At 38.1% G+C, this 26,805-nt stretch overlaps 1 protein-coding gene across 2 annotated transcripts; it reads left to right on the top strand.

Annotated features, from left to right (window-relative positions):
- The first annotated feature begins 3,079 nt into the window (after window positions 1–3,079).
- Window positions 3,080–23,943, top strand: LOC115426422 (3-hydroxy-3-methylglutaryl-coenzyme A reductase). Of its 2 annotated transcripts, XM_030144545.1 has the most exons (20): window positions 3,080–3,233; window positions 4,931–5,107; window positions 5,301–5,412; window positions 5,522–5,609; window positions 5,689–5,773; window positions 5,985–6,090; window positions 6,257–6,363; window positions 6,450–6,569; window positions 6,659–6,819; window positions 6,939–7,189; window positions 7,839–8,005; window positions 11,704–11,898; window positions 11,985–12,143; window positions 12,989–13,146; window positions 13,236–13,341; window positions 14,248–14,418; window positions 14,569–14,709; window positions 15,411–15,569; window positions 21,410–21,564; window positions 22,557–22,611. In XM_030144545.1, the coding sequence occupies exons 2-20, from the start codon at window positions 4,943–4,945 to the stop codon at window positions 22,609–22,611; spliced, it is 2,661 nt and encodes an 886-aa protein (XP_030000405.1). In that variant the 5' UTR covers window positions 3,080–3,233; window positions 4,931–4,942. The 2 variants fall into 2 exon arrangements, with proteins under 2 accessions (XP_030000405.1, XP_030000404.1); XM_030144544.1 differs by lacking the exon at window positions 3,080–3,233 and having other exon boundaries at window positions 4,943–5,107; window positions 22,557–23,943.
- Window positions 23,944–26,805: the final 2,862 nt, after the last annotated feature.

The following is a 26,805-nucleotide window of genomic DNA, read 5'->3' as shown; positions in this document are numbered from 1 at the left end:
CCATTCCGTTAACAGTCTCCAAATATGGTTTAAGAGGGAATAATCGTACAGTATACAAAAAACAACACAGACATTGACATTTCAGACATCATCCTCATACATACTGTCAGTGTGAGCAGCTTAATGCGGCCACTGGAATATATGCATGCAGTTACATATGAGGAAAAGGAAAAAAACAGTAACAGTAAGGAAGTCTACAGGCTTATTTACTGTTACTGTTTTTATTTTATATAGGATGACACATCTAGCACATCTCATATTTTAAGTCAAATCCCATTACATTTATTTATTTGGCTCACATCTCATAAAATGCATGCTGAACAGACTCTTCAGTGTATCGAGACAAAGCCAAGATGTCTACAATGCTGAGTGTTGGGCACAATGACCTCTCACACCCCACATAAAAATCTGTGACACACAGTGATAAAGTAGATTGTGTCGTATTTTAAAATTAAACATATTTGTGTTTTCTCTCTAAACTATTCATGTTCAAATCCTCTAATTATTCAGTGTGACCAGAGGCCAGAGATGAGAGAAAGGGAGTAGGGCTTACAGACTAAAAACAGAATGAATCAAAAATAATTGTTTTCTCATTTTCTCTCCACTGTAAGATTTATCTGATGTTCATGTTTATATGACAGAACAATGCCAACAACAGTAGTAAAAGGTACTACTTATACTCCCATAAATCCTTTATAATCCAGTATACTTTGGCCATGCTCATTCGAGTGTGGAAATCCTACTTATTTTCAACCTTTTGGCCTCTCCCTTGGGGACGACCTTCCTCTATCATCTCTCATGATTAGAGCCTCTTGTGAAAAAGACACACCCAAAACTAAATAAAGATCCATTCCAAGTTAGATTAAAACTATTTAAATGTCCTATTCCCTTCACTTGGTTTTCTACCTCCATTCCTCATAAAATTACCCATGTACTGCTTACATGTATGTGTGTTTCTGTTATGGTTTGAATAAAAAAATAACTTGTTGTGCTTTGTTCAGTTATTTAAGTTGCATACACTTAGAAAGATCAATTTAATTACACTTTATATTTTTAAGCAAATTAAATAAACGTAACTAGTAGATATGAAGTAAACTGAACTTAAGACTAATGATCATGGTAACTTGCTTTTTTTTTTAGTGCAACCAGTTTCCTAGGTTCGATTAAGTAAGATCAACTTGTCATATTTTACAGTGTGTTGATGATAAACTTATGCATTTATAATATACTAATTCCACCAATATCTTTTTGAAAAGGCTTTTACTTTTTGCTGTTAGTGGCACATATGATCATCTATTAGTATTAGGGACCAGGGCTGAGAGGAAAAATACTTTCACTATGTTCCACCTTTAATATTAGAGGCATTCCTCTCATTTAGCATTCTTTATGTAAGACTTAAGGGTGATGGAACATTTTCAAAATTTGGAAATGGTGTTAATACTTCTCCCACTATTGCTAAACAAATCACCTCACCACTGCTAGCCATCATGAGTCTGTTTGATTCATTCTTATTGTTAAGGGAATAAACTCTGTTTATGATCTGTTTTTTCCTACCAGGGTTCCTAGGTTTGTGCAAGTTAAATTTAAGACTTTTTAAGACCTTTTTTAAAGTACTTAGAACAGAATTTAATGCCCATTTCACACCCATACTCCTCCTAGAAACAATGAAAAAGTATTTATTTACTCCAGTGCCTTGATTCCCATTGTTCCAAGTCATTTCTCATCAGGGGCTGCAAAGTTAGTGATAATTGGTTCCTAATTTCAGTATAAATTGTTGGGTTGGAACAGGTGGAGCTGAGTAGACTAGCGTTACATTCTTTGCAGTTTGGACATTTAGCAGACATATTTAAACACAATACAGTGAACAGGTTTATGGCAACATAAGACCTACCATATCACATTTAATACATTTTAAATACGTTTTTAAGGCATTAAATGCAGATTTGTAAATTCAAGGCTTTTAAGACTTTTTAAGACCTGTCCAACAGTCAATGGACACACAAAGAGCATCTACTGAGGGTAGATAGATGGAGCCTCACGTCAGGTAACTTAACCTTCAAGACAGGTAAAATTGTCCTGTCTGGTACTAATGTGTTACTATTACAATATATATGAGCTGCACAAGACTGGTTAAAAAAAAGTGTGGCTATTAGTGAAATAATGAAGGGAAAGACATACTTCATGACTAATGGTTGCCCAACTCCAGAAATGACCAGCCTCAAGAATATATTGATGCAGTTTTTTTTGCAAAGGTTTCCCAAAACACGAAGCTGTTTTTGGTGCATAACTCTTTCAATTAGTTTAATTAGCATTAACGGTAAAAGTGTCAAAAGATAACATTTGCCTTGTGTTAGTTTATCAGTTTGGTCAGATGGAGGAAACAAAAATGTTTTTACATATTTCTTTGCCTGAACATTATAAGAAAATATTACCTCTGTAGAAAATGTTGAACATACTTGCCTTATTCTGCTGTCTTTTTCACAAACAACAAAGAACACTGGCAACAATACGACACATTTTCACTGGATACCTTTACATCAAATCAGACAGTGGTAGTAAGAGATAATATCTTCATTGGGCCACAGACGCAAGCATGCGAAGTATTTCTAAGGTAGGATACACTTAATCTCTATTAATTCTAATAATTTAATTTAGGATTTTGTACGAAAAATACCTTAAGAATTTAAGAATACCTCAAGAACTGTGGCCTATTTAAAAAAACAATGTCAGAAAATACTATATTTCTAGTTACTCAATAGTATCAGTGCTCTTGTACAATTCTATAATGATAATCATAGTGGTCAGTGAAGTTTGGACTTATATTATTTTTGAGGTCGCTGCTAGAGAGAAACTGGCCCATCGATTACTGGCTTTGTCCTGTTCTAAATATAAATTCACGGACTCAACTGTACAACCTACCGTAGTGGTGAGATTAGGCGTTCTCGCTCTAGCCAAGCCCCAATACTTCCGTTGCCTAGGAGACGGGGAGTGGCTAACGCGCTCGTGTAGCAGGTGACCGTTCTTATTGGCTGAAGTGTCGGATGATGCAGTAGCGTGCCCTCGTTCCATCGAACGGCGGTGAGCTGAGAGGCATCAGCTCAGTGAGCGTTGCTGTAACCGGCTTTTTACAGGTAGGCCCACAGTTACAGCTGTCCTCAACACACGGGAGAGGTCGGAGTCACCACCAGCAGCCGCATCAACGGTCCCGCTTTCCATTCTTTTATCCTTTGCAGGTAAATCCGTTTTATATCTTTCAAATTTGAAGTATGTAGCTTGTTAAGCAGATAATTTATGTTGATATGAGTCCAGCCAGCCGTCTGAATAACAGCAGCAGAGGAGCGGAGAAAGTAAAGGCAAAATCCGCTGGTAATGATAGAGGGATAGGTCTTACCTGGCCCAACAGAAAGAGCTGAATAATAACCTTAAGGTAGGAGCTCGAAAATATATTTATTCACAAGCATTTTTCTACTGCAAAGAAGAAATTTTAACAAGCAAGACAAATACTTTGTTTTATTTTATATCATTCATTTTGTAGTTTTTAAGATGCAAGACAATTTACTGTATGGGTTAGATCAGGGGTGTCAAACTCATTTTAGCTCAGGGGCCACATTCAGCCCAAATGGATTTCCAGTGGACCGAACCAGTGAAACAATAGCATAATAACTTGTAAATAAATAATGACGACTCCAAGGTATTCTCTTTGTTTCAGTGCAGTCAAAATTAAATTCGGAAAATATGTACATTTACAAACTATCCAAACAAAAATGATGTGAATAACCTGAATAAACTGAGATTTCTTGAGAAAAATAAGTGCAATTTTAACAATATCACACGTCAACTTACCATTTATACATGCATATTATGGATTGGATCTACAAAGGCACAAACTATTTAATGACTGGAAGTATAATGTTAAAATTTTACTTACAAATTTTCAGGTTTTTCACATTTTATTGTTAAAGGATAGTTTGTAAATGGTAATATTTTAATAATTTTATGTAAGTTTTAACTCTAAAACAAAGAGAAAAATATGCAGTTGTCAGTATTTATAGGTGTAATGTAATATTATGTTTTTCACATTAAACTAAGAACATTTGGAGTCATTATTTATAGGCTATTATGCTATTATTTTAGTTGAGATCACATTGTCGTGTATGTGGAACCTGAACTAAAATGAGTTCGACATCCTTGATTGTTAACATCTGAAGTATAATTTTTTGCAAATTCATCCCACGGGCCAGACTGGAACCTTTGGCGGGCCGGAATAGGCCCCCAGGCCTGTGGGTTAGACAATAAAGTGGTATTTTAATGTAATCATATTTTGCCCCCTTTTTGACAGTAGTGAGCAGTAGTAAGTAGTAGTAATAAGTGAATTATTAAGGAAATAGTAAATAAGGAATTAAAGTTAGAAATTCAGAATGAATTAATTATTGGCGAGAAATTAATTAATTCATTTTCTGAACTGCATAATCTTCCAGAGGGTTGTGGGGGTGATAGAGCTTTTCCCAATTAGGTACTAAATTAGAAAATTTTAACAAGGTTTAGTTGAACATTGGTCAGATTAGATCAGTATTGTTCATGTGCTTACTGCTTGATTTAATACCACTTCCACTTTCATTATACTACAATTTTGCTGTTCTAATTGTATTTTAATACAATTTAATATTTATATTTGGAGCTGAAAGCTGAACTCCTGTTGCAAAGCTGAGATCAATATGTTGTAATAATGCAAAGGCCCCACTAGACCTGATTTTGTACTCGCATGTGATGTGAAAACTTTCCAGAAAACAAAATATAAAATAATAAACAAAAAATATTTTTGATTATGTCAGTGCTTTCATCTGCATTTTCACACTTGCATCCTTAAATAAAGCCATGTCGTGAACATGGAGCTTCTCCAACTCACAGTCCCTCTGTTGTTATTGTCCAGCTCCACTGCACCATGCTGACTCGCCTGTTCCGTATGCATGGCCTCTTGGTGGCCTCACACCCCTGGGAAGTGATAGTTGGAACTGTCACCCTCACCATCTGTATGATGTCTATGAACATGTTCACTGGCAACGACCAAATCTGTGGCTGGAATTTTGATTGCCCCAAAACAGAGGAGGTAAGTGAAAGTAAACATGGAAGAAAATATGAAGTTTATATGGAGCATTGTTTACATTATACAAGGTAAATGAGGGTCCGTACTGTCTGTACTCACTTCATTCACATTATTTCAGTATGTTACTAGTAACATAATGGACACAAGCGATTAGTTGGCTTTCATTGAATTTCTGTTTTCTGTTTACCTTTTGCAGCAAATTCTGAGCAGTGATATTATCATCTTGACCATCACACGGTGCATTGCCATCGTTTATATATATTTTCAGTTTCAGAACTTGAGACAGCTTGGATCCAAATATATTCTTGGCAAGTTTTTAATGGACAAATGTAATATTTCAACATATAAAAGATACAAAAATGTGTTGTTTAAGAACACAGAAGAACAGTTGAACATGTTGACTCTTTCCCTTTCCAGGCATTGCAGGGCTTTTCACAATATTTTCCAGCTTCGTGTTCAGTACAGTTGTAATTCACTTCCTTGATAAAGAGCTCACTGGTCTCAAGTAAGTTCAAGTCTATGTTCTGTCATATGAGTATGTTGTATGCTGAATCCCCAACAAATTATTATTTTGTTCTGTCCAGTGAGGCTCTGCCCTTCTTCCTGCTTCTGATCGACCTTTCCAAGGCATGTGCGCTCGCTAAGTTTGCCTTAAGTTCCAGTTCTCAGGTATGGAGAAATAATTACCTAATTACCAAATAGGAGAACCTTGCACATGAAATTCCAGCAAGTTTTTACTATACCCATGTCCGTCTCAGAGGGCGGAGTTATATAGTATAAAACACGCATGTTCTTGACATGTAATTGTCTCTCAATTTTTCCTTTTTTTTTTTTTTTTTTTATACAAATTTTTGAAAAGTTTCACTGCAATTTCTTTCAGGATGAAGTGAGGGACAACATTGCCCGTGGCATGGCAGTACTGGGACCTACCTTCACTCTTGATGCACTGGTGGAGTGCTTAGTAATCGGAGTGGGAACCATGTCAGGTGCTTTGCATATTTCCAAAATTAATATTTTTCACAAAGGAGTGATACTTTAAAAGCTGATCCAAGTATTTTAAAGCTTGTCAGAATCTCTTAAATTTTGTCACAGCATTGATTGAAGGATGAACAGGCAACCCTGGATGTCTAGAAGTAAAATGTTATTTTTCAGGTGTGCGACAGTTGGAAATTATGTGCTGCTTCGGCTGCATGTCTGTACTGGCCAATTACTTTGTGTTCATGACCTTCTTCCCTGCGTGTGTTTCTCTGGTGCTGGAGGTAAGGATGCAACACTTCACTGTGTGACAAAGTACATCAGTGTGTTAAGTTGATTGTTGTGATTATTGCATTGTGTTTGTGTCTAGCTGTCCCGTGAGAGTCAGGAGGGTCATCCCATCTGGCAGCTGAGCCACTTCTCTAGAGTGATGGAGGAAGAGGAGGACAACAAACCCAACCCTGTTACCCAAAGAGTCAAAATTATCATGGTAACACCACCTCTATTCTGCTAATTTCCCTTTTTCTTGTATGCTATGTGTGTGTGTGTTTATTTGAGTGTTCCTCTTTTCTGGTCTAGTCTCTTGGGCTGGTCATGGTTCATGCACACAGCCGGTGGATTGCTGAGCCATTGTCAGTCAACAGCACATTGGGCATCCCACAGGTGGGCATGGAGCTGAACAATCTGTCCCCTAGGAGAATCGAACCAGAGAAGCCACTCTGGCATTTCTACCTGACCAGGCAAGTAAATTAGTTTGACATATAATTATTAAAACATAGTTAATGTTTCTTCAGGTACTGTTGATATTTTATTCAGGAATATATTTTAACTACCCACTCCTGTCTGTCCTCCCATACAGGATGATCACCATGGACATAGAACAGGTCATCTGCCTGGCTCTGGCCCTTCTTCTGGCAGTCAAGTACATTTTCTTTGAGCAAGTTGAGATGGAGTCCACCCTGTCATTGAAGAATCCTATTATGTCTGCCCCGGCCCTGACTCCACGATGGTCTGCTGAGACCTGCTGCAGGAAAGAGCTGCCGACTTGCAGACCCCTGTGTCCTGTCCAGAATATGACCACCACAGCATTAGCCAAGAAGGAAGACCAAGGTAAGACACAGTGTAGTCATGTTTTTACAGCAGATAATTGTTTAAAGGGTACCTGTAGTGAATTTTCATTGCTAGCTATTTCAAAAATCACATATAATACTAGTGGTTCTATCCAGTAACTTATGTTATAGCCCGTTGTCAAGTACGTGCGAGTGCTGTCGCTGCTTTGTCAGTCAGGCATGGTCAGCGACATGTTGCCTCCTTCGCGGGCTGTGATGGACTGGTCATTGACCATGTGCAGCAGACACCAGTCTAAAATGACACATTATCGGCCAGTGCTGGGTCATGTCTCTAGGACAATGGCGCTGTGCAAAGCTTATGGCTGCACAAGCAAGTGCAAACACGTGCTTTCCACTCAATCTGACTCACTGACTGCTGCTTATTAACTCGCAGTTGATCACCTGGAAATTACGAGGGTACGTCACTTCCAGCCTGCAGTGGCTGCTTCCCATAGGTACTGCCCCTGCCTGTAATTCACGTAATAAAAAGGTCCAGTGTGGTGCATTTATGGCGATTTATTTTTTTTTACCAAACTTGTGCCGCTCTTGCTTATAAGTAATACATAACGCACAATTAATGTCGTAAGCATGACCAGTACAGGTACACTTTAAGTTGTGTTTAATGAATCATTCACTGTGTATTTTCCTAGATGAGGTGATCCGGCCCTTGCCAACCCCAGTGACCGACCCTCAGCCAGAGACTGCCTTTGTCATGGGGGAAGAGGAGAAAGAATTCAAGTCAGAGCCAAGGGAAACCAAGCTCCCCCCAGAGCCCAGAAGCTTGGATGAATGTGTGTCCATCCTCAGCAACCCTCAGGTACAACACTCACACACATAAACCCCACGACTAACAATGTCTTTATTAGTTGGCCTACTTCTCAGCATTCTGAGACTTGTCACTTTCACTCTCAGTGTCAAATCCCGCCAATAAGACTGCAGTGTTTCAAGGTTGCTGTGTGGGTTAACTATGTTCTAATGAGCTTAGTTACTTCACCGTCTCTTTGAGGCTGAACCAATTACAGTGTGACGCCAATAGAACAGACACTTGAACTGATTTGCCTGGTTCTGAATGGGTGGTGCAATGATTACCACTGTGCCTCACAGCAAGATTCCAACACCACCACAGGCCTTCCTGTGTAGAGTTTGCATGTTTTCCTTCTCTACTCTCTGTTCTCTGCATGAATTCTCTCTGCGTACTCCAGCTTCCTCCAACCGACCAAAGAAATGCACCTGAATATACCTAGGTGTGAATGTGAGAGTGAATGAGTGTGGATCCATATGGATCCATATATCCATACAGTAATGAACTGATGACACATTTAAGGGTAACCTGGCCTTTGCCCGTTGGTAACCGAGATAGACTCTGGCATCCCTGCCACCTTTAAATGAATGGCCCACAGCCACTCTGCTCACATTTAGTCTGCTGAGCCACAGCCAGAGGAGTGGATGTTCTGAGGCAGATCTCTATGTGCATGCTTTGGAGAGTGGAAAAAAAAAACTTAAAATATTGCAGAAAGATTTTTATGCATGGGAGAGATGGAAAAGTTGACAAGCTGGTAAAAGATAAGTGCAGATTGAAAGTGATGAGAAGAGAAACATCACTATGTATGAAGAAGGAACAAATGTTATGGAAAGGTGGTTACAAACAGTTTGAAACAACATTATACTTCCAGACCAGCATTCAAGTCAGTTCAGAACAGTTTGAGGGCAACAGCTGTCAGCTGCCTGAAATTATTGACACTTTATGTCTTTAGCTCATCAACTAACAACTGAGGTATTGTAACAAATACTACTTTTAAAAGGCAAACTTTGAAATCCTGATGATGATAGCCCTTCAAAGATGCATACAGTAGTGGATGGAAACATGCTTAAGTGCACATTTTCTTTAGCTTATTTTCTGAAACTTATGTAAGCTGTGATACTTCTGGAACGAAATGTACCTTCTGACACTGTAAGTCTTTTTTTATTTTATTTTTTTAATTAACCTGTCCTGTTCAGCACTTTAGCCTCCAGTATAAATGTACTGGATGCCACAAGTTGCTTGACAGTTTTGATCTGCAAGAGGGTTTTGAACCTTAGATCAATTTCCCCTGTTGGCAAAATTTTATTACTGTATGGATGTTACCTGGTGGGAGAACAGGACAGGGGTTATACACAGACACTGACACAGACCCAGAAACAGATATTACAACAATTGAAAACAGAAAAGCAGCAAAAGAACATCAGTGATTTGAAAAACAAAATGATTCAGAATCCAAATAACCAGAAGCAGACAACAAGTAAAAAATACTCGAAGGCAGCATAACCCGAAGGTAACAACAGGCAAGAGTGTTTGTGTGTGTGTGTGTGTGTGTGTGTGTGTGTGTGTGTGTGTGCGTGCGTACTTGTGTGTGTCAGCAGGACAGAGACGCCCTGGATAGCACAGGCAACCACTGACCCGAAAGGACTCAAAACCACCCCCCATGACACAGCCCCACAACCAGGGCTGCTGCTTTAACTCAGTACTGATAGTCTCAATCTTCCCATGCTGTAGGGAGTGTTTAACCCTTTCATGCATGAATTGTGAGAACCTTAGTCAAGATTTTTTTCTTCACTGTTTTTATTCCTCCTTAGACATGAAAAGAAACAATGTGATCAAGTTGTTTTTTTTTTTTTCTATGGAGTTACAAAAATATCCATGCATTTAATTTTTGAAGAAAAGAAACGTGTGTGAAACCCAATATCAAAAACTGATATGAAAACAATGAAATAAAAACATTTTTAATGCTGCTAATCTGATGTCTTCTCACATTTTAACATATTCTAATGCTAGTAATTACTCACTTCATGGAGATAATATGCAAAAAAAACCCTTCTTGTCTAACAAATAACAATTGATTTACACTAAAACATGTTACTGCAGATCAGATTTATCAAGAACAGCAAAGTTACAGTAATGGTATGAATGTCAGGGTATGAGATGGTGCGTAAGTGTCCACTGTGTTGGCTGATATGAAACTAAAGCAACAAAACCCATGAATATACAAGAGAAGAGCTGGAGAATAACTGTCCACTGGAGTGACTTATGCATGAAAGGGTTAAGAAGTCAGCTTCAGAATGTTGTAAAATGCAATTTAGAAAATTTCTGCATTTCAAATAACACAATTGTACATGTTACCTTAATATGTATTTACTGAACTGAGAACTGTTACACAATATTTTTATGCCTGACCATTGCTTTCTCTCTACAGATATTGTTGAGCACCAGAGGTTGCGCTAGACATTTTTATTGTCCGTCATTTTGATGGACAGGGTCATAAAAATTCCGTCATAACATATTATTATCCGTCATTTCAAATTTTTATTTTTTAATGATAATGAGATATATTTAGTAGTATTTAATGTTCAAAAGCATCTCAATGATGCAGCAACTGTAGTTGCTGCTGGCTGATAAACCAACGTGATATGACTCACATATATACGTCACTTTTAATTGGTGTGTTATCTGAAGACATTATAAGCTTTCCTTGTGTTTGTTCACGCAGTGTCAAATACCATGCACTGAGGGTTAGGGATCCGGTTATGTGAACCACAGATCTGGGCACAAATTGACATGCCATCAAATAACAGATGAAAGGTAGAAAATGCGTACATATAGCACACCAAATGCCATAAGAACTGGCGTATTCCTTGCTTGTCTGTCATCTTTCACCGCATCAGTCCCTCTTTTTTCACCGTGTTTATCAATGCCATCCCATTTACTGGGCTTTCTAAAATAACTAAGGAGACTTGGCTGTCTTCACATCTTGCGCTAGCAAAGTAGCATCTAATTTTGGCTAAAGTCAGCTAAACAGCGAGACAAGACTTGACACTGACTGATTAATATGCACACTCGCCATCAACTGGACAGGGGGTGTACTACAGGTGAACTAACGGTGAGTCATTTGACTGAAGTACCGCTGTTGTATTCAGCGTAGTTGTGAACAGTGGTGCTGTTGGGTTATATACAGGTGCTTTATGGTTCTATACAGGTGGGGTGCTGTTACGGGTTGTTTGATGACTTGTTAAGAGACAGACAGACCAGCGATCCTGCGAGCAGGTTCTGTTCACAGTGTTGTGTGAAAACTTTCTTTGGTAGATTACCCTCAGTATTTTAATCTGTCAAAATGACGGACGGCCTTCAGAATTTTCCGTCATTTAAAAAAAATTCCATCAGTGATGGAATATTTTCAGTTAACGAGCCCTTTGTTGAGCACAATATTTGCATATATCAAAATACAATGAAATGTAATACAATGATACAGATATTTCATTCAATTTGGTATCCACAGGAAAAACTTTCTTTAGTAAACAATAAACTTCCAGCAGAATCAGGCTCAGGGTGGGCAGCTTTACACCATGACCAGTTGAGGTGATAGAAGAGAGGAGAAAAACGGGTCTGTAAGAGTCTGAAGACCACATCTCCTGAGTTCCAACTGGCCTTTGGTGTCATGAGTGCATGGAGCTCAGTTCAGTCATTGTTTGGGTCTGTAACAGTTGGGGCCCCGTTTCCTGAGCGATGCTGAGGTGATGCTGCTGGTGAACTCCAAACACATTCCTGTCTACAAACTGGAGGCCATGATGGAGAGACCAGAGAGAGGGGTCGCCATCCGAAGACAGATGATATCTGCCAAGCTTCCCTCTCCAACTGCCCTGTCCTTTCTACCCTACACTGACTATGACTACTCCAAGGTAAACACAGTCACAGAGCACCGTGGTCCACCAGCTCACACTGCTCTGTACTCTTTGATATAGTTGTTCATACTTGTGTGTTTCAGGTTATGGGAACCTGCTGTGAGAATGTGATTGGCTACATGCCTGTACCCGTGGGTGTGGCTGGACCATTGCATTTGGATGGGAAACAGTTTCAGGTTCCCATGGCAACCACAGAAGGCTGTTTAGTCGCAAGCACCAACCGAGGTTGTCGAGCAATTGCAGTAAGTGCAATTTTAGTCCTAACAATGTACCCAAGGGTTTGGAAAGACACTGAAAACCACTGGTATAAACATACCACCCTGTTGAAGATGATTTAAAAAGAAAAGATAAGCTTATTGGTGTAATGTTAAATCCTGATGACTTTGCCAGTGCAATAATTTCTTCATAATATCATCCCATATTGTCTGAAATGTTAACTAGGCAATATTATACAAATTCGTAGAAAAACCCAATGTTTCACTATGTTCTGCTAAATCTATTATCTGTTTTCTGTTATCTGTGACACACACAGCTATATTCTTTACTCCATGTGCTGCTCTTGTAGAGAGTAGAAAATTCTTCTACAGCATGCCTGTTCAGCGAACAGTCCTTTGTGTAAGCAGTCATCTGGCTAAATTAGCTGAGTACAGTTAAGTTTTATTGACAGCACTATTTAGGTCACACTGCATTAAGCTATGTAATATGCTTTCAGTGAATTAATTTATTTATCTGCTGTATTTCCCACTCCAAATTTTGCCCATTTGCCCATTGTCTGCCAGACAGCCACATGTGACTTTGGATAAAGTCATCATATACCAGATAACATGAACTCTGGTATTATCATGGTATTATATTCTTAGTTACCGTGTGATTCGCACTCTTAGTGTTTATTCAGTATCAAATATAATACAAGTGTAAAATATCAAAAATATACAAATCCAGTAGCTGTTTCCTTTAGGGAAGTATTGAAATGGTGTATCCATTATTTTGTCTAGTTGTTTTGTGGTTGGTTCTTGAGAAAGCGTGAACATGTTCATTATAATGATATCCTGTTGTAATATGAACTGCAAATGACTGCATGTTGCAGATGGGGGGCGGAGCTAGCAGCTGTATCCTGGCTGACAGCATGACACGAGGACCTGTGGTGAGGCTGCCCTCGGCGTGCAAGGCTGGCGAAGTCAAAGCTTGGCTTGAGAGCACCCATGGATTCCAGGCCATCAAAGAGGCATTCGACAACACCAGCAGGTAGAACACAAAGCCTCATGCAGAGACAAATAGAAACCTGCACAATATGTCTCTGTGAAGAAGTTAGTACTTTGGTTTCTGTTTTTTAGGTTTGCTCGTCTTCAGAGACTGCTGGTTGGCCTAGCTGGGAGGAATCTGTTCATACGCTTCCATTCCAAGACAGGAGACGCCATGGGAATGAACATGCTCTCTAAGGTGACTCTGCTTTGTGCTGTATGTGTCTGTGTTGTACTGTGCAGACTGATAAGGAGGGTTTCATTTTTAAAGCCTTAGTTATTTATTTGTTTGAGCCATTATTTATTAAACACCCAAATCACTATGAGTACTATGAGTGTAAAAACTTAATAAAAATGATAAAATCTCAATACAAAACAAAACTCAGATATGTTTGCCCTTTTTATCAACATAGTATTTACTGAGAATATGCACGTTTTTTTTCTAATGAAGTTGTGATTTGAATCTCAGAGACTGTTTTTTCCCTGTAAATTCAAACCTTGATCTTTGACTTCTCAAAATTTTTATCCAAAATTATCCCCATAGGGAAATTCAGTCTCCACCTTTACCAATCTCTACCAATCTCAATACACACACAGCATCTAGCATTAGCCTTAGCAGGGCTATGGTCCAACTAGTAATCTCATTCAGAACCTTCTAGCTATGTGGTGGAAATGTTAATGCCACCGCATTGTCCATGTTATGATGCAAGTTGATAACATTTATATTCAACATTATTGTTGAAAAGATGAAATAAATCTTTATTGACATTGCACAAGTCATACTTGTGACTGAAGTAGAAAGACAGCTGTAGCCTAAGATGAGCAGGACCTTGCATACATCCAGCATCACATGTTATAGATAGATAGATAGATAGATAGATAGATAGATAGATAGATAGATAGATAGATAGATAGATAGATAGATAGATAGATAGATAGATAGATAGATAGATAGATAGATCAAAATAAACTGTAATGTTCAGTATGATGAAGGTGCAAAATGACATTTATGTGCAGAAATGTGATGACAGTGAACAGGAAGACACTGCCTGTCCCAGACATGCAGTGAAGTGAAAGCAGTGCTGAACTTGTTGTTTGTCTGCAGGGTACAGAACAGGCTCTGAACAGACTGCAGCAGCACTTCCCTGAGGTGCAGGTGGTGGCTGTCAGCGGGAACTACTGCACTGACAAGAAACCAGCTGCTATCAATTGGATCGAAGGCAGGGGAAAGTCTACTGTGTGCGAGGCCACAATTCCTGCCAAAGTGGTCAAGGAGGTGGGAGGAACCACAGATCAGTGCATGGCGCTATGTTGGCACAATATTGGGAAGCTTTCTGTTGACATCTACGAGTTACTACATCTTTACATAGGTGACAGAAACCACATTTTGTAGGTACAAAACAGTCCTTGTCCATCTATGTTGCAGGTTTTGAAGACAACTACACAAGCCCTGGTTGAAGTCAATATCAATAAAAATTTGGTGGGCTCAGCAATGGCAGGCAGCATCGGAGGCTTTAACGCACATGCAGCCAACCTGGTGGCAGCTATTTATATCGCATGTGGACAGGTACTGAAAAAATTCAAATATTTGACAAAGCATACAAAATGTGTTAACTGCATTGCTAATGTTAATGATACAGGAAAAGTTTCAAAATAATCAAAAGGTCAGCACTATTCTGAGCTCTAAAGTGCAAGGGGTGTGGTGAAGCAGACAGGAGGACCACTACAGCTACTGACTAAGGCAGGAGAAAACAGAATTTAACAGCTTACATTTAAATATCACTTTCAGAGAGTACTTAGGTAATTTGGATCAGAACTAAACAGAAGCCCATATGTGAGACTTGAATTGAATATCAATAGCACAAACAAACTAACAAGTTATGCTATTTGTGATGTCTTCTTCTGACTGAGGTAATATGATAAAAAATATTTTTACCAAAGGACTCTGGTGGTACTTCCAGCAGATTCCTGTCTGTTTCTCCCAACTAGAAGCATGTTAACACATAAGAAAGGTGCAGCCTCTGTTCAATACACTTATTTTTATGCTGAACACAAAGTGACAAAAACATTTTAACTGTCTAACTTTACATGCCAGACATACATACAGACATGCATACATTGTATGTATATTGTATACAATCAGGTGGAATGTTAATAGCAACTGCTTATAAAGTTTAATGTGTATAGAAGTTAGTTTATTTTACACAGGCCTTAATGAAATCACCTTAATTCAGTAGTTTGGTTTTGGTGTGAATGTGTGTGGTCCAGGATCCAGCTCAGTCTGTGGGTAGTAGTAACTGCATCACTCTCATGGAGGCATCAGGACCGACAGGAGATGATCTATACATCAGCTGCACCATGCCCTCTATAGAGCTGGGCACAGTGGGAGGAGGCACCAACCTGCCCCCCCAACAAGCTTGTTTACAGGTACACACAGACAAACACTCACATGGTCACACATTATATAGGCCATGTACCAGGCCTTTAAAATGAAAAAGCCTCGTATTTCAGGGTGGTCTTTATTTGTAATCATTAGCCCCATTTGTATGAAACCACTACAACCTGTGGAGCTTTTGTGATTCAGAAGTTGAGCCCCATGTGCGGTTTATGCAGCATGTTTGCCTAGGATGTGCAAAGTGTCATCTTTCCACAGCTCTGATGTTATGAGCAGGCTCTTATTGTATTGATCATACATGTCATTGATCTCATCATCTTTTGAGACCTTTCTGAAGGATTTAAGTAGTTAAGTTTTTCAGTCATTGACTAGCTATGCTACCTCAGAACACAAGTCTCCTGAACCCAGAACGCTTTTTAAAAAATGAATTTATCATCATCAGCCAACCATTGCAATTTTAATACAGACTCACCACTTCCTGTAATCATTTAAAATGAAAAGCTCTCTGATCCTAATAATAATAATTTATTTTATTCTAGGGTTAGGATTCTAACCTGACAACTTTGCGGTTGTGGTTTTGTAGGGAATCCAGGAAAAGATTCTTTGATAAACTGTCTGATCTGTAAATATCAGAAAAAGTGAGATTGAGAAAGTTGGTATTTAGTCTGGAGCTGAGGAAAGGAGGCAAAGTTATTATTTAGATAGAGATCTCCAACACAGCACAATCCTCTCTTCTTCCAGTCTAGAAACACACTGTCTATGATTATATTCCATTTTGGAGATGTAATGGTTTTACCCCGAATGCCTCCCCTGCATCTGCCACTGCCGGATTTCCTTTGTGTAAAACACAATAACTAGGACAGATTTGGATGGATTTCTTATCCCTTGATAACCAACATAGAAGACCCCAAGTGGAGGAGCCCTATGGATTTCAGTCATTGTAGTCTTGCTTGAGTTGAAAATCAGTTTTTTGGACATAAATCAAGCAATAATAGGCCGATTGAGATAAAATTGGTTTGTATTAATCGTCTTAAAAATGTCCATTTTCTGTCTACCATCCAGAGTTCATATGGGGTCATTTTCATTCACTAGGTGGAGTTTTGTGGGGAAAAATTGGTTCTCTGGCCATTATTCTGCCACTAGGTCAATGTAGCTCAAATTGAGTTCATTTCAATTGCCTAACTTCATATTGATTGTCTATCTTCCTTCATGCCACTACCTTGAGTTTACAATAATGTCACATTTTGACACCAGGTGGTGTGTTTTGGGTCATTATTAAGGAAATAGTTGGCCAATCAAGCTCAAACTTGGTTAATATTGATCATCCAACAAATATCTAATACCTTTTCTGACGTTATTCAGCAAAGAATTTTCTGACATTATTCAGGCTGGATGCCCTTCGTGTGAACGTGACAACTATCCCCCGTTAGCACCAACATAGGTGACCCCAAGGGGAAGAACCCTATTGATTTGAGGTGTTCCATGACTATTAACACTTGTCCAGATGGGGGCACTTGGAAAATCTTTTTTTTTTTTGGACATTATCAATAGATATAGTAAGCCAATCAAGCTCAAATTTGGTTCATATCAATCATCCAAAAATGTCTATCTTTTCCTTGTTACTCAAAGTTTAGTTGATGTCATATTTTGCCACAGGTGGAGTGTTTTCAGTAAAATTAAATCAGTTTTTCTGACATTATTCAGCAAATAATTGGCAGATTGATATCAAATTTAGTTCATATTGATCTTCTGACAAATATCCATCTTTTCCTTGTACCCAAAGTTCATATGATATCATATTTTGCCACCAGGTGGCATTTTTTTCATGAAATATAGGTTTCTCAGATGTTAATCAGGAAGAAATGTGCTGATCAAGATTAAATTTGGATCGTCTGAAAAGTATTTGAATTTTTTTCAAATACTTTGACAAATACTTTATAAATGCTTTCACAATATTGAACAGACAAAAGATTCAATCAATATTGTTTGCTAGCCACACTGTCAGAGATGAGGCAATTAGGCTCTTAATCCTTGTACAAACAGTAGTTCATATTAAGGGTGCAGGGCAATTAAGATACAAAACACGATGGGGTGATCTGAATCACGTAATTATGATGTGGCTTCCTTTACCTGGTTGCTTCTGCCAATTTACTTGCAGGGGTGCATTCCATGATAATAATGATCATCTCATGTTTGATAATGTTCTGAAAACATCAAATGAACAGTTCTGGGTATTTCTATTCCATGCCAGATTTCATATTAAATCTATCCACAATCTGCTTTCTGAATAACAATTAAGTTGGTATCTTTTGTACACTGTATCGTTTATATGCTTTATTATATAGCAAAGGATTGGGGGGATTGTGGAGATATACCCTTGCTGTCAGTCCCTGACAGCGTAAGCCTTGTTTCTGGTTTAAACAGATGATTACATGTTATAGGAACATTCACAGAAATATCTGTCAATCCTTGAGATTTTTTAGTTTGAATATGTATCTTAAGAATTTGTGAGATTAAAATTTTCATCAAATCATGTAGGGGGAATCTGGATTTTGAAAAAAAAAAAAAAAAGCAGTACTGATAGAGAACTCTCTGAAATGGAGATGGATTAAATTTTTAGCCACAGTGGAGACACGGCAGACATCATCAGCAGTCATCAGGAAAACCCCAGTGCCAGAACATAAGTCCCCTTGCATTTGCGGCCCAGTAATAGTGTCTGAAAACAGGGAGGCCAAGACCACCCTTGTTGACTTCCTTTTGTAAGTGAGCTTTAGAAATGCGAGCGGGTTTATTCATCTAAGTAAATGGAAGAATGACAGAATCCAATTGTTTAAAAATAGACAATGGTTAGTAAATAGAAAGATTTTGGAAAAAATATAGGAACCTGGGCGACATGGTGGCGCAGTGGATAGCACTTGTACCTCACAGCAAGGAGGTCCAGGGTTTGATTCCAACACCAGTCGATGGGGGTGGGACCTTTCTGTGTGGAGTTTGCATGTTGGACTACAATCTTCAGTTTGGCAATAAAAGTAATATATTTTAATTAACTGTGATAATACTTACTTAATAATAATAATGATAATAATAATAATAATAATTATTATTATTATTTTCAGTTTTAAAGTAAATATCAAATACCTTTTTGCAAACCATAACCACTATGTATACACTATCACCTGTGACAGTCCCAAAACAGCAAAGAAGAGAAAGTGTAGCACCAGATCAACATCTTTCTCCTCCTCAACTTTCACATTTTATTCCATGAACATAACAGCCTGGTCAAGCAGTAACAGATCAAAAAATTGTTTCAACTAAATGATTAAAGTAACTTATAAAACATGTTTTGGTACGTATTTATAAGTACTTTGATATGGGAAGAATGATTTACTTAAAGGAGCTGTGTTTCTGATAAATGTCTGATGTTACTAAACCTAAAAGGCCTCTTATTATTCCCAAATATGTCGTGACAAAGTAAGAAACAAAACAAGGATATGTATAGGAGATGTTTTTGAAACATGGAGATGGCTGAAAGTGGAGAAGAATTTGAAGACTGATGCCGGGTCTAACCAGGTATAGCTCTCCCGTGGTCTCCCACGGATGAGCCCACAGTCTCACCGCCCGGTAAGAGCCACTGAGAGCCGGTGTGAGCCGAGGTGGGTGAAGAGACTGTGGTATAGAACTCGTCGCTTGCCATGGTAGCTCCTTGTAGTAGACACAGGCTGGATCTGACAACCTCTAGTCTGGGGGGTGGGGGAGGGGATACCATGCTCTATAGCAGGGATATTCAAATCCGGTCCTTGAGGGCCATTATCCTGCATGTTTTAGATATTTCCTGCTTCCAACCACACCTGTCAGCCATATTATCATTATCAGGCTTGATGATGAGCTGATCATTAATTGAACTAGGCGCGCTAGAAGAGGGAAATGTCTAAAACATGCAGGATACCAGCCCTTGAGGACCAGATTTGAATACCCCAGCTCTACAGTATTTTGAATGTGATTACAGTACCAGTTTTGGCCACAAACCTACATACAACTCCTTTAAATGATGTTTTTGTGGTAAAAAAAAAGCCAAAATAAGCCTGGTAATGGATAAAAAAAAGAACATCTTTTTTTTTTTTTTTTTACTTATGCAAATGGATAAAGTGCCCTGTTCCAGACAAAACTTCACATAAAATACAATGAAATATGGTAACTAACATGTGTTTCTAATAACACCAGTTTGTGTTGTAGCAAAAATGTACCATAATTAAAATTTCATTAAGGGCAAAAGAAAGTATTGCCCACTGAGTAACGGATCAAAACAGACTATAATCTCAAAAGCACAGACTATTTTGTTTGAAAAAAACAGATAAGTTTTCAATTACAACTTTATTATATACAACATGGCTAATATAAGGAACAAGTAACTGTACATAATTAAATTACAGTTTGTGCATTCTGCTTGAACTTAAAACTCACTTATGATATCCTTAGGAGGGAACTGAAACACTCAGTCAATCAGATAAAGTCATGCATAGAAGCCTCGACCCAATTCTCTACCTCATTTGGTAGGAGTGTGAGGAAGCCGCTGCTCTGCTCCGCGGCTAATGAAACCATTACTTCCTGTAGGTCCCTAAAAGGCCATGAAATCATATCACAGAAACAGTCATGTAGTTATTCTTGTGAGGAAATTTTTAAGAAAACTGGATAAAAAAAATTGAGATAATTCACTTGAACCAAATGTTCTGTTGGACATGCGCCCAATGTTTTTGATACATATATCTAATAAATTCTAAAAACGGAATAAATTTTACTAATTCTGACACACCCTGTTCTTTATCGATACATAAGTTGATGTTAATTACCTCCACCAGGAGATATTGTGATTGCTTTGCTTTGTGTGTTTGCATGCGTGCATGCATGTTTGTTTGTTTGTTTGTTAGCAAGATAACTCAAAAAGTTATGGACGGATTTTCAGGAAATTTTCAGGAAATGTTGATACTGGCACAAGGAAGAAATGATTAAATTTTGGTGGTGATCAGGGGTGGGGTGCCCACTGATCTGCCTTGGCGGAGGTCTGCGCTCTCAGAGTGCTTTTTTTGTTCATATTTCTGTACACGTGGTAAGCTTAAATGTTATGTAACCATGTGCTCAGGATGGCTTGGTACAATATTTAGTAAAAGTAAGATAGTCGTCGGTAATGGATCAAAGAAAAAGATATGCAAAGTTCACATAGTTATCTATAATTCATATAAATTTTGTATAAGGTACCTTAAAATAGGTATGTTTACTTTCTGTAATTTTTATTTTCCAGTTCCAAGTAAAACCATTATAAAAAAAAAACCAAACACTTATTTCAATGGTAATGGATCAAATGCCTAAAATCTCCAGGCCCCCAAATTTACATGTAATAAAAATTACTTTTTGGAAAAGGTAGTATAAAAATCTCACCACAGTATATTGGAGACACATAATAAAAAATAAAATATGGAAAAAAAAAACCCTTCATATATCACATTTTTCAAATTTTTACAATATTTCAAATAAAGAGAAAATTGCAATTCTGAGATTTTATTTTATTTTTTTTTCGCAGATATGCCCGTCTTCATATGGCTGTAATGTTTTTTGTCAACACGAATTTTTCAAAACCAAAAACAGATCCAAAAATTATACAAAATTTGCTAAAAAAAACCAAACAAAAACAAAACGCTTTATGGGGTATTGGGGGACAATTTCAATTTTTCACCACACATGTATACCTCCCCTTGACCAGGCCCATAAATACTATTTATTACACCTACTCCAAGTGGACAATCATCAGCATAGCGTCATTGTCATGACTGTACTGCATAGAGACATGCACTGATGGTAGTTGTATGTGTGTGTTCAGATGCTGGGTGTACAGGGAGCATGCCAGGACTGTCCAGGAGAGAATGCTCGGCAGTTGGCCAGGGTGGTGTGTGCTACTGTACTGGCTGGAGAGCTGTCACTCATGGCTGCTCTGGCTGCTGGTCACTTGGTCAAGAGTCACATGACACACAACAGGTAAGAGGAAACAGTCCAACAAACAGCCAGAAGTTTATTCAGCCATCACCACCTTGGCTTTTTGAAGCCTGAAGTGCCCGTATTTGGACAAAAGGGGCAAAACTCTGGAAGTCCAAGGTAATGTTAAGTTCAATCAAAGCCTTCTATTTATCCTTAAATCTAGGCCTAATTAACAAAGGGGTAATTTAAGGATGGACCACCAAGTCACTTTTCGGAAGTTTCATATAAAATGAATGAGACCAGAATCAGTCCAGTGTAAGTCTATACAGTAGAAGCCAGGGCTTTTTAGAGGCAATCAGTCTCCCCCAGTTTTTATTACAACAGTATTACAATTTTAAGGTACCTACGCCTTAGCATCATTTTTGAGCCGAAGTTTTGGCCCCCTGGTCAAGAGCCACAGTGGAGCCACATCATTACATCAATCAATCAAGCAGGCAGGCAATCAACCAACCAATCAATCAGTCAAATTTTGTTTGTATAGCGTCAAATTATAACAAAAGGTATTTCATGACAATTTACGTGTAGAGCTGATCTAGACCAGACTCTTAATGGAGTCTCTCAATTACTTCACTGTAGAAGTTTGCAGTTGATATACAGAAACAAGTAAGCATAGGCTGGATACCTGTGAGTTGTGTTTGTTACTGTTGTTTTGTTTTAATTTTTTCAGACTGAAGTGTAGGTGTCTAATTTTCTAGTTTGTACTTAAAGATCAGGCCTACTTGAAAGTTTAGCTCCACTGTATCAGAGACATATTGTCCTTTAGCTGCTTTCATTAACAACTACTTCACCAGAAAATACATTAAAGACATTGCAATAATGAAGAGCTACTGGAAGCTAAACCAAACAGCACTGCACAGCACTGTCTCCTAGATATGAGGCTTGAAAAAGATTTTTTTTTTTTTTGAAAATATCTAAACCAATGTTGTTGTGACATACAGATCAGACAAGGAACTGATCAGGTTTGTAATAATCAATCACATTTTTCTGTGCAGATCCAAGGTGAACCTACAAGAGAGTCCAGGCCCCTGTACAAAGACTGCATCTTGAGGTCCACCTTCCTCTTAGGACAAGTCTGGGATGGTCGCAATTGGAACGCAGTTTTCAAACAAACCTTAGACTTTTTCCAAGTGCTTTCAAAGACACGCAAGAGCATTTTTGACCAATAGTTACAAATGAAGATTATACATAGTCAGGTCCATATATTGTTGGACAGAAAATTTAATTTTTACATTCTGCCTCTGGATCATCTATGAGGAAACTCATTGTTTGGTGACATCTGTGGATTCCAGACTTCAGGTAGTCATCGACAGCACAGGATTTTTATCCAAGTATTGAAAATGATCATTGCAGTTATTGCAATATTTTTTGAACCCCTTAGATTAAATCTGAAAATCCATTTCAATCATATCTTGATTCCTTCATTTCAAATTGACTGTGGTATGGAGCAGCAAAATTACAGAATTTGTGTCACTATCCAAATATACATGGACCTGACTGTGCATCTTTTATGTCAACTATGCAGTCAATTCAGTTTGAGTTCAGCATAAATCTTCATGCTGTCACGTTAAGAGCATTGACCACTGAAAACTGTGCATTGTTTGATTTCATCATTAAGTGCTTTTGCAAAACTACATTCACACTGCAGTCACACTGCTCAGATCTGATTGTGTCGGTTGTTGCTGAAATTACTGTATATAAATGTGGCTGATATCAGACTCCATTGGACAAGAACAACACGCTCTGAATCATAGTTATTGCACTGAAAGTGCCACATGAGTTTCCAGTTAATCATTTACCATTAAATGTCAGCTATAGCCATGAAATTATAGCTAATTTCACAATGCCATGAAATACAATAGAAACAGGTAGTTTTTGCATTTTAAAGACCTGATTTGTGTTTTAAGATAACATATCACACCATCAAACATATTTCTACAGCATTACATGCAAAACAAAAGCAAATGTTTGTCAAAGAGGGGGAGATGCAAATCAGAAGAATCTTTTTCCAATTTTTTTATTGGTTATGACATGACTAAAGACTTCTGATTATTACTCTGGTAAATGCAAGATATTACTACAGTATTATCTGTGTATTACCTTACTATTATGATGTTCTTACCAAGGTGTACTAGAAAGTGCTACCAGTGTAACTGAGACAAATGTTGATATACAGTGGTTTGACTATTCAAACTGATGTTACATTGTTAAAAAAAAATCCCTTCAGAACTGATTAAGGAAAATAAAATGTGAACATTTGCAGGATATTGTACAGAAATCCTGCACTGCAAGATAGAATTTGTAACTCAACATTCACTGAGATTCATATTTTGTGACATGGTCATGGTCATGACGTGGAAGACCAGATTCCATCCTAAAAAACAAACAAAAAAGCATCCATGTCAAAACCTGATGTGTCACTTTTGCCTGCAGTCTGAATGTAGCCACAGTGTCAAAAATAATGAAGCATGAATGACCCTGATCTCAAAGGCATTGTAACCTGTGGACTGCAATTTTACATGTTTATTTTGTTATGCGCATGTGAGAAACAGTGAGTCTGACTAATGTGATGAGTACTGATGCTGTAGAGATGATTCCAGTCGTAATTTCATATAAAATTATACTATCATATAATGTTTATATGAGATCATTACAGAGACAGAGCTTTATTTCAAGGACCTAAAATGTTATGTGTTATGTGTGTGGAAAAGAGAACATGAATACAAACACAAATGTAGTGAATCCACCTCTTTACAGAGGAACAGAAATATTTTTGGGGTTGATATATTTTATAATAAAAACAAAATGACGAGTTATTTTTATTTAACTGTTGATAAATTGTTTCTTCAAAACAGTTTTTTCCCTTTTTCTTTTTTTGAACATTATTACCTGTAAAGCAGGGGTGTCAAACTCATTTTAGTTTAAGGGCCACATTAAGGGCCAATTTGATCTGAAGTGGGCCAGACCAGTGAAATAATAACATAATAATATATAAATAATGTCAACTCCAAACTTTCTTCTATGTTTTACAGCGAAAAAAGTTAAATTATGGAATGAAAATGTTTACATCTACCAACTATCCTTTAAAACAATGTGAATTACATGAACAAACTGAAATTTCTTAAGTGCAATTTTAACAATATTATGTCTCAGTTTATCATTTTCACATGTAATTTACAACTTACAGCTCACATTGGAAATACACGAAACTTTTAATTTTAACATTTTTGTGAAATGATAGTTTGTTTTAGTGTAAATACAGTAAAATGACATGAAAATGTTTACATTTACAAACAGAAAAATTTCAAGCTGTGAGTATTTGTAGGTTATTTATGACAGTATTTTACTGATCCGACCCACTTGAGATTAAATTGGTCTGTAAGTGGAACCTGAACTGAAATGAATAATATCTTCTGTGTAATTTTTGCATTTCACAAATTCCTCCCACGGGCCAGACTGGACCCTTTGACGAGCTGGATTTGGTCCCTGGGTCACCAGAGGTCCCTGTTAGAGACCTCTGGTGTAAAGGATACATGTTCAAAGACATGTTTCTTAAAAGGTTATGCTTCAGTATGGTACGTTAGTCTAATCAATGAATCATGAAAAGCTTACAGGGGTCTGTGTCAGAAACCATCTCCTCCTCCTGACCTTTGACCTGTCGGAACTTGGCCCTCACCAGAGAAACTCCCAGCCAATCAGTGGTAGCGTCAACAGAGCTCATCAGGTCTGAGACATCTGATTGGCTGAACTGGCTGCCTGATTATTGTGTTAGGTGCAGATGTTTAACTGGATTGGAGCAAAGAAGATTTAAGCACACAACTGAGTCTTATATAATTCTTCAACTCATCAGGAAAGACAAGGTTGAACTATAGGTCACATGTACCTTTTAACTCTACTAACGTAAAGTTGGCAGCAGATTGGCAGATTCGGACTTTGGGCGTCAATAGTGAACAAACGAAAGGACCACAAAGCACATCTGTTACCTTGTTGTGATCTTGGTTATGCTGGCAAAATACAACAATACCATTTCAGCCGAAGTGACCCACATTTCGTTATATCAAAAAGCAATTGCTTTCTGAGGTAGGACCGTTGTGCACGGACCGCTTAGGGATGGTCTACAAAGTACTCACATGCAAATGATGGGAAATAAGCTTTTGCTTAAGGAGGGACATTTTAATTATTTCTAGCTCAACAGCTCTGCCCACAAGAGGAGAGGAGCCTCCATATTCACAGACCATGACAAGGACAGCTCTCCCTTCCTACTACAACACTAAATTTAGGGAAATATACTTTTGCTAATGAAAGAAAAACTTTTTAAATATTTCTTGCTCAATAGCTCCGCCCACAAGGGGGGAGGAGCCTCCATAATCACATACCTTTACAAGAACATCTCCCCCCTCAGTTTAAGGAAACATAGTTTTGCTAATGAAGGAGGAACTTTTTAAATGCTTCTTGCTCAATAGCTCCACCCACAAAGAGGGAGGAGCCTTCATAATCACAACCCATGACAAGGACACCTCCCTCTTCCTACTACAACTCTCAGTTTAGGGAAAAATACTTTGCAATTGAAGTAGGAACTTTTTTAAATATTTCTTTTGCAATAGCTCTGCCCACAAAAAAGGGAGGAGCCTGCATACTCACAACCCATGACAAAAACACCTCCCCCTTCCTACTACCACTCTCGGTTTAGGGAAATATACTTTTGCTAAAGAAGGAGGAACTTTTTTAATGTTTCTTGCTCAATAGCTCCACCCACATAGAGGGAGGAGCTGTCATAATCACAGACCATGACAAGGACACCTCCCCCTTCCTACTACAACTCTCAGTTTAGGAAAATATGCTTTTGCTAATGAAAGAGGAATGTTTTAAATATTTCTTTTTCAATAGCTCTGCCCACAAGGGGGGAGGAGCCTCCATACTCAAAGCCCATGACAAGTACACCTCCCCCTTCCTACTACAACTCTCAGTTTAGGGAAATATATTTTTGCTTAAGAAGGAGGAACTTTTGAAAAGTTTCTTGCTCAATTGCGCCGCCCACAAAAAAGGAGGGGCCTCCATAATCCTAGACCATGACAAGTACATCTCCTCCTTTCCTTCTACAACTCTTAGTTTAGCAAAATATACTTTTGCAATTGAAAGAGGAACTTTTTCAATATTTCTTGCTCAATGGCTCTGCCCACAGGGGGGGAGAAGTCTCCATAATCACAGACCATCATAGGGACAGCCCCCCCTTCCTACTACAAC

Source organism: Sphaeramia orbicularis, chromosome 9 (genome assembly GCF_902148855.1).
Source record: "Sphaeramia orbicularis chromosome 9, fSphaOr1.1, whole genome shotgun sequence".
NCBI classification, from domain to species: domain Eukaryota; kingdom Metazoa; phylum Chordata; class Actinopteri; order Kurtiformes; family Apogonidae; genus Sphaeramia; species Sphaeramia orbicularis.
Note: the sequence above shows the minus strand (reverse complement) of the source record. Positions and strands in the feature narration are given on the sequence as shown.

What these genes read in the sequence shown, in the direction of transcription:
- LOC115426422 (XM_030144544.1), top strand. Translation starts at nt 4,943, where the DNA reads ATGCTGACTCGCCTGTTCCGTATGCATGGCCTCTTGGTGGCCTCACAC. An exon ending in CCTTAAGTTCCAGTTCTCAG is followed by an intron (nt 5,774 to 5,984) that starts GTATGGAGAAAT and finishes AATTTCTTTCAG; the next exon opens with GATGAAGTGAGGGACAACAT. An exon ending in CCATCCTCAGCAACCCTCAG is followed by an intron (nt 8,006 to 11,703) that starts GTACAACACTCA and finishes GGTCTGTAACAG; the next exon opens with TTGGGGCCCCGTTTCCTGAG.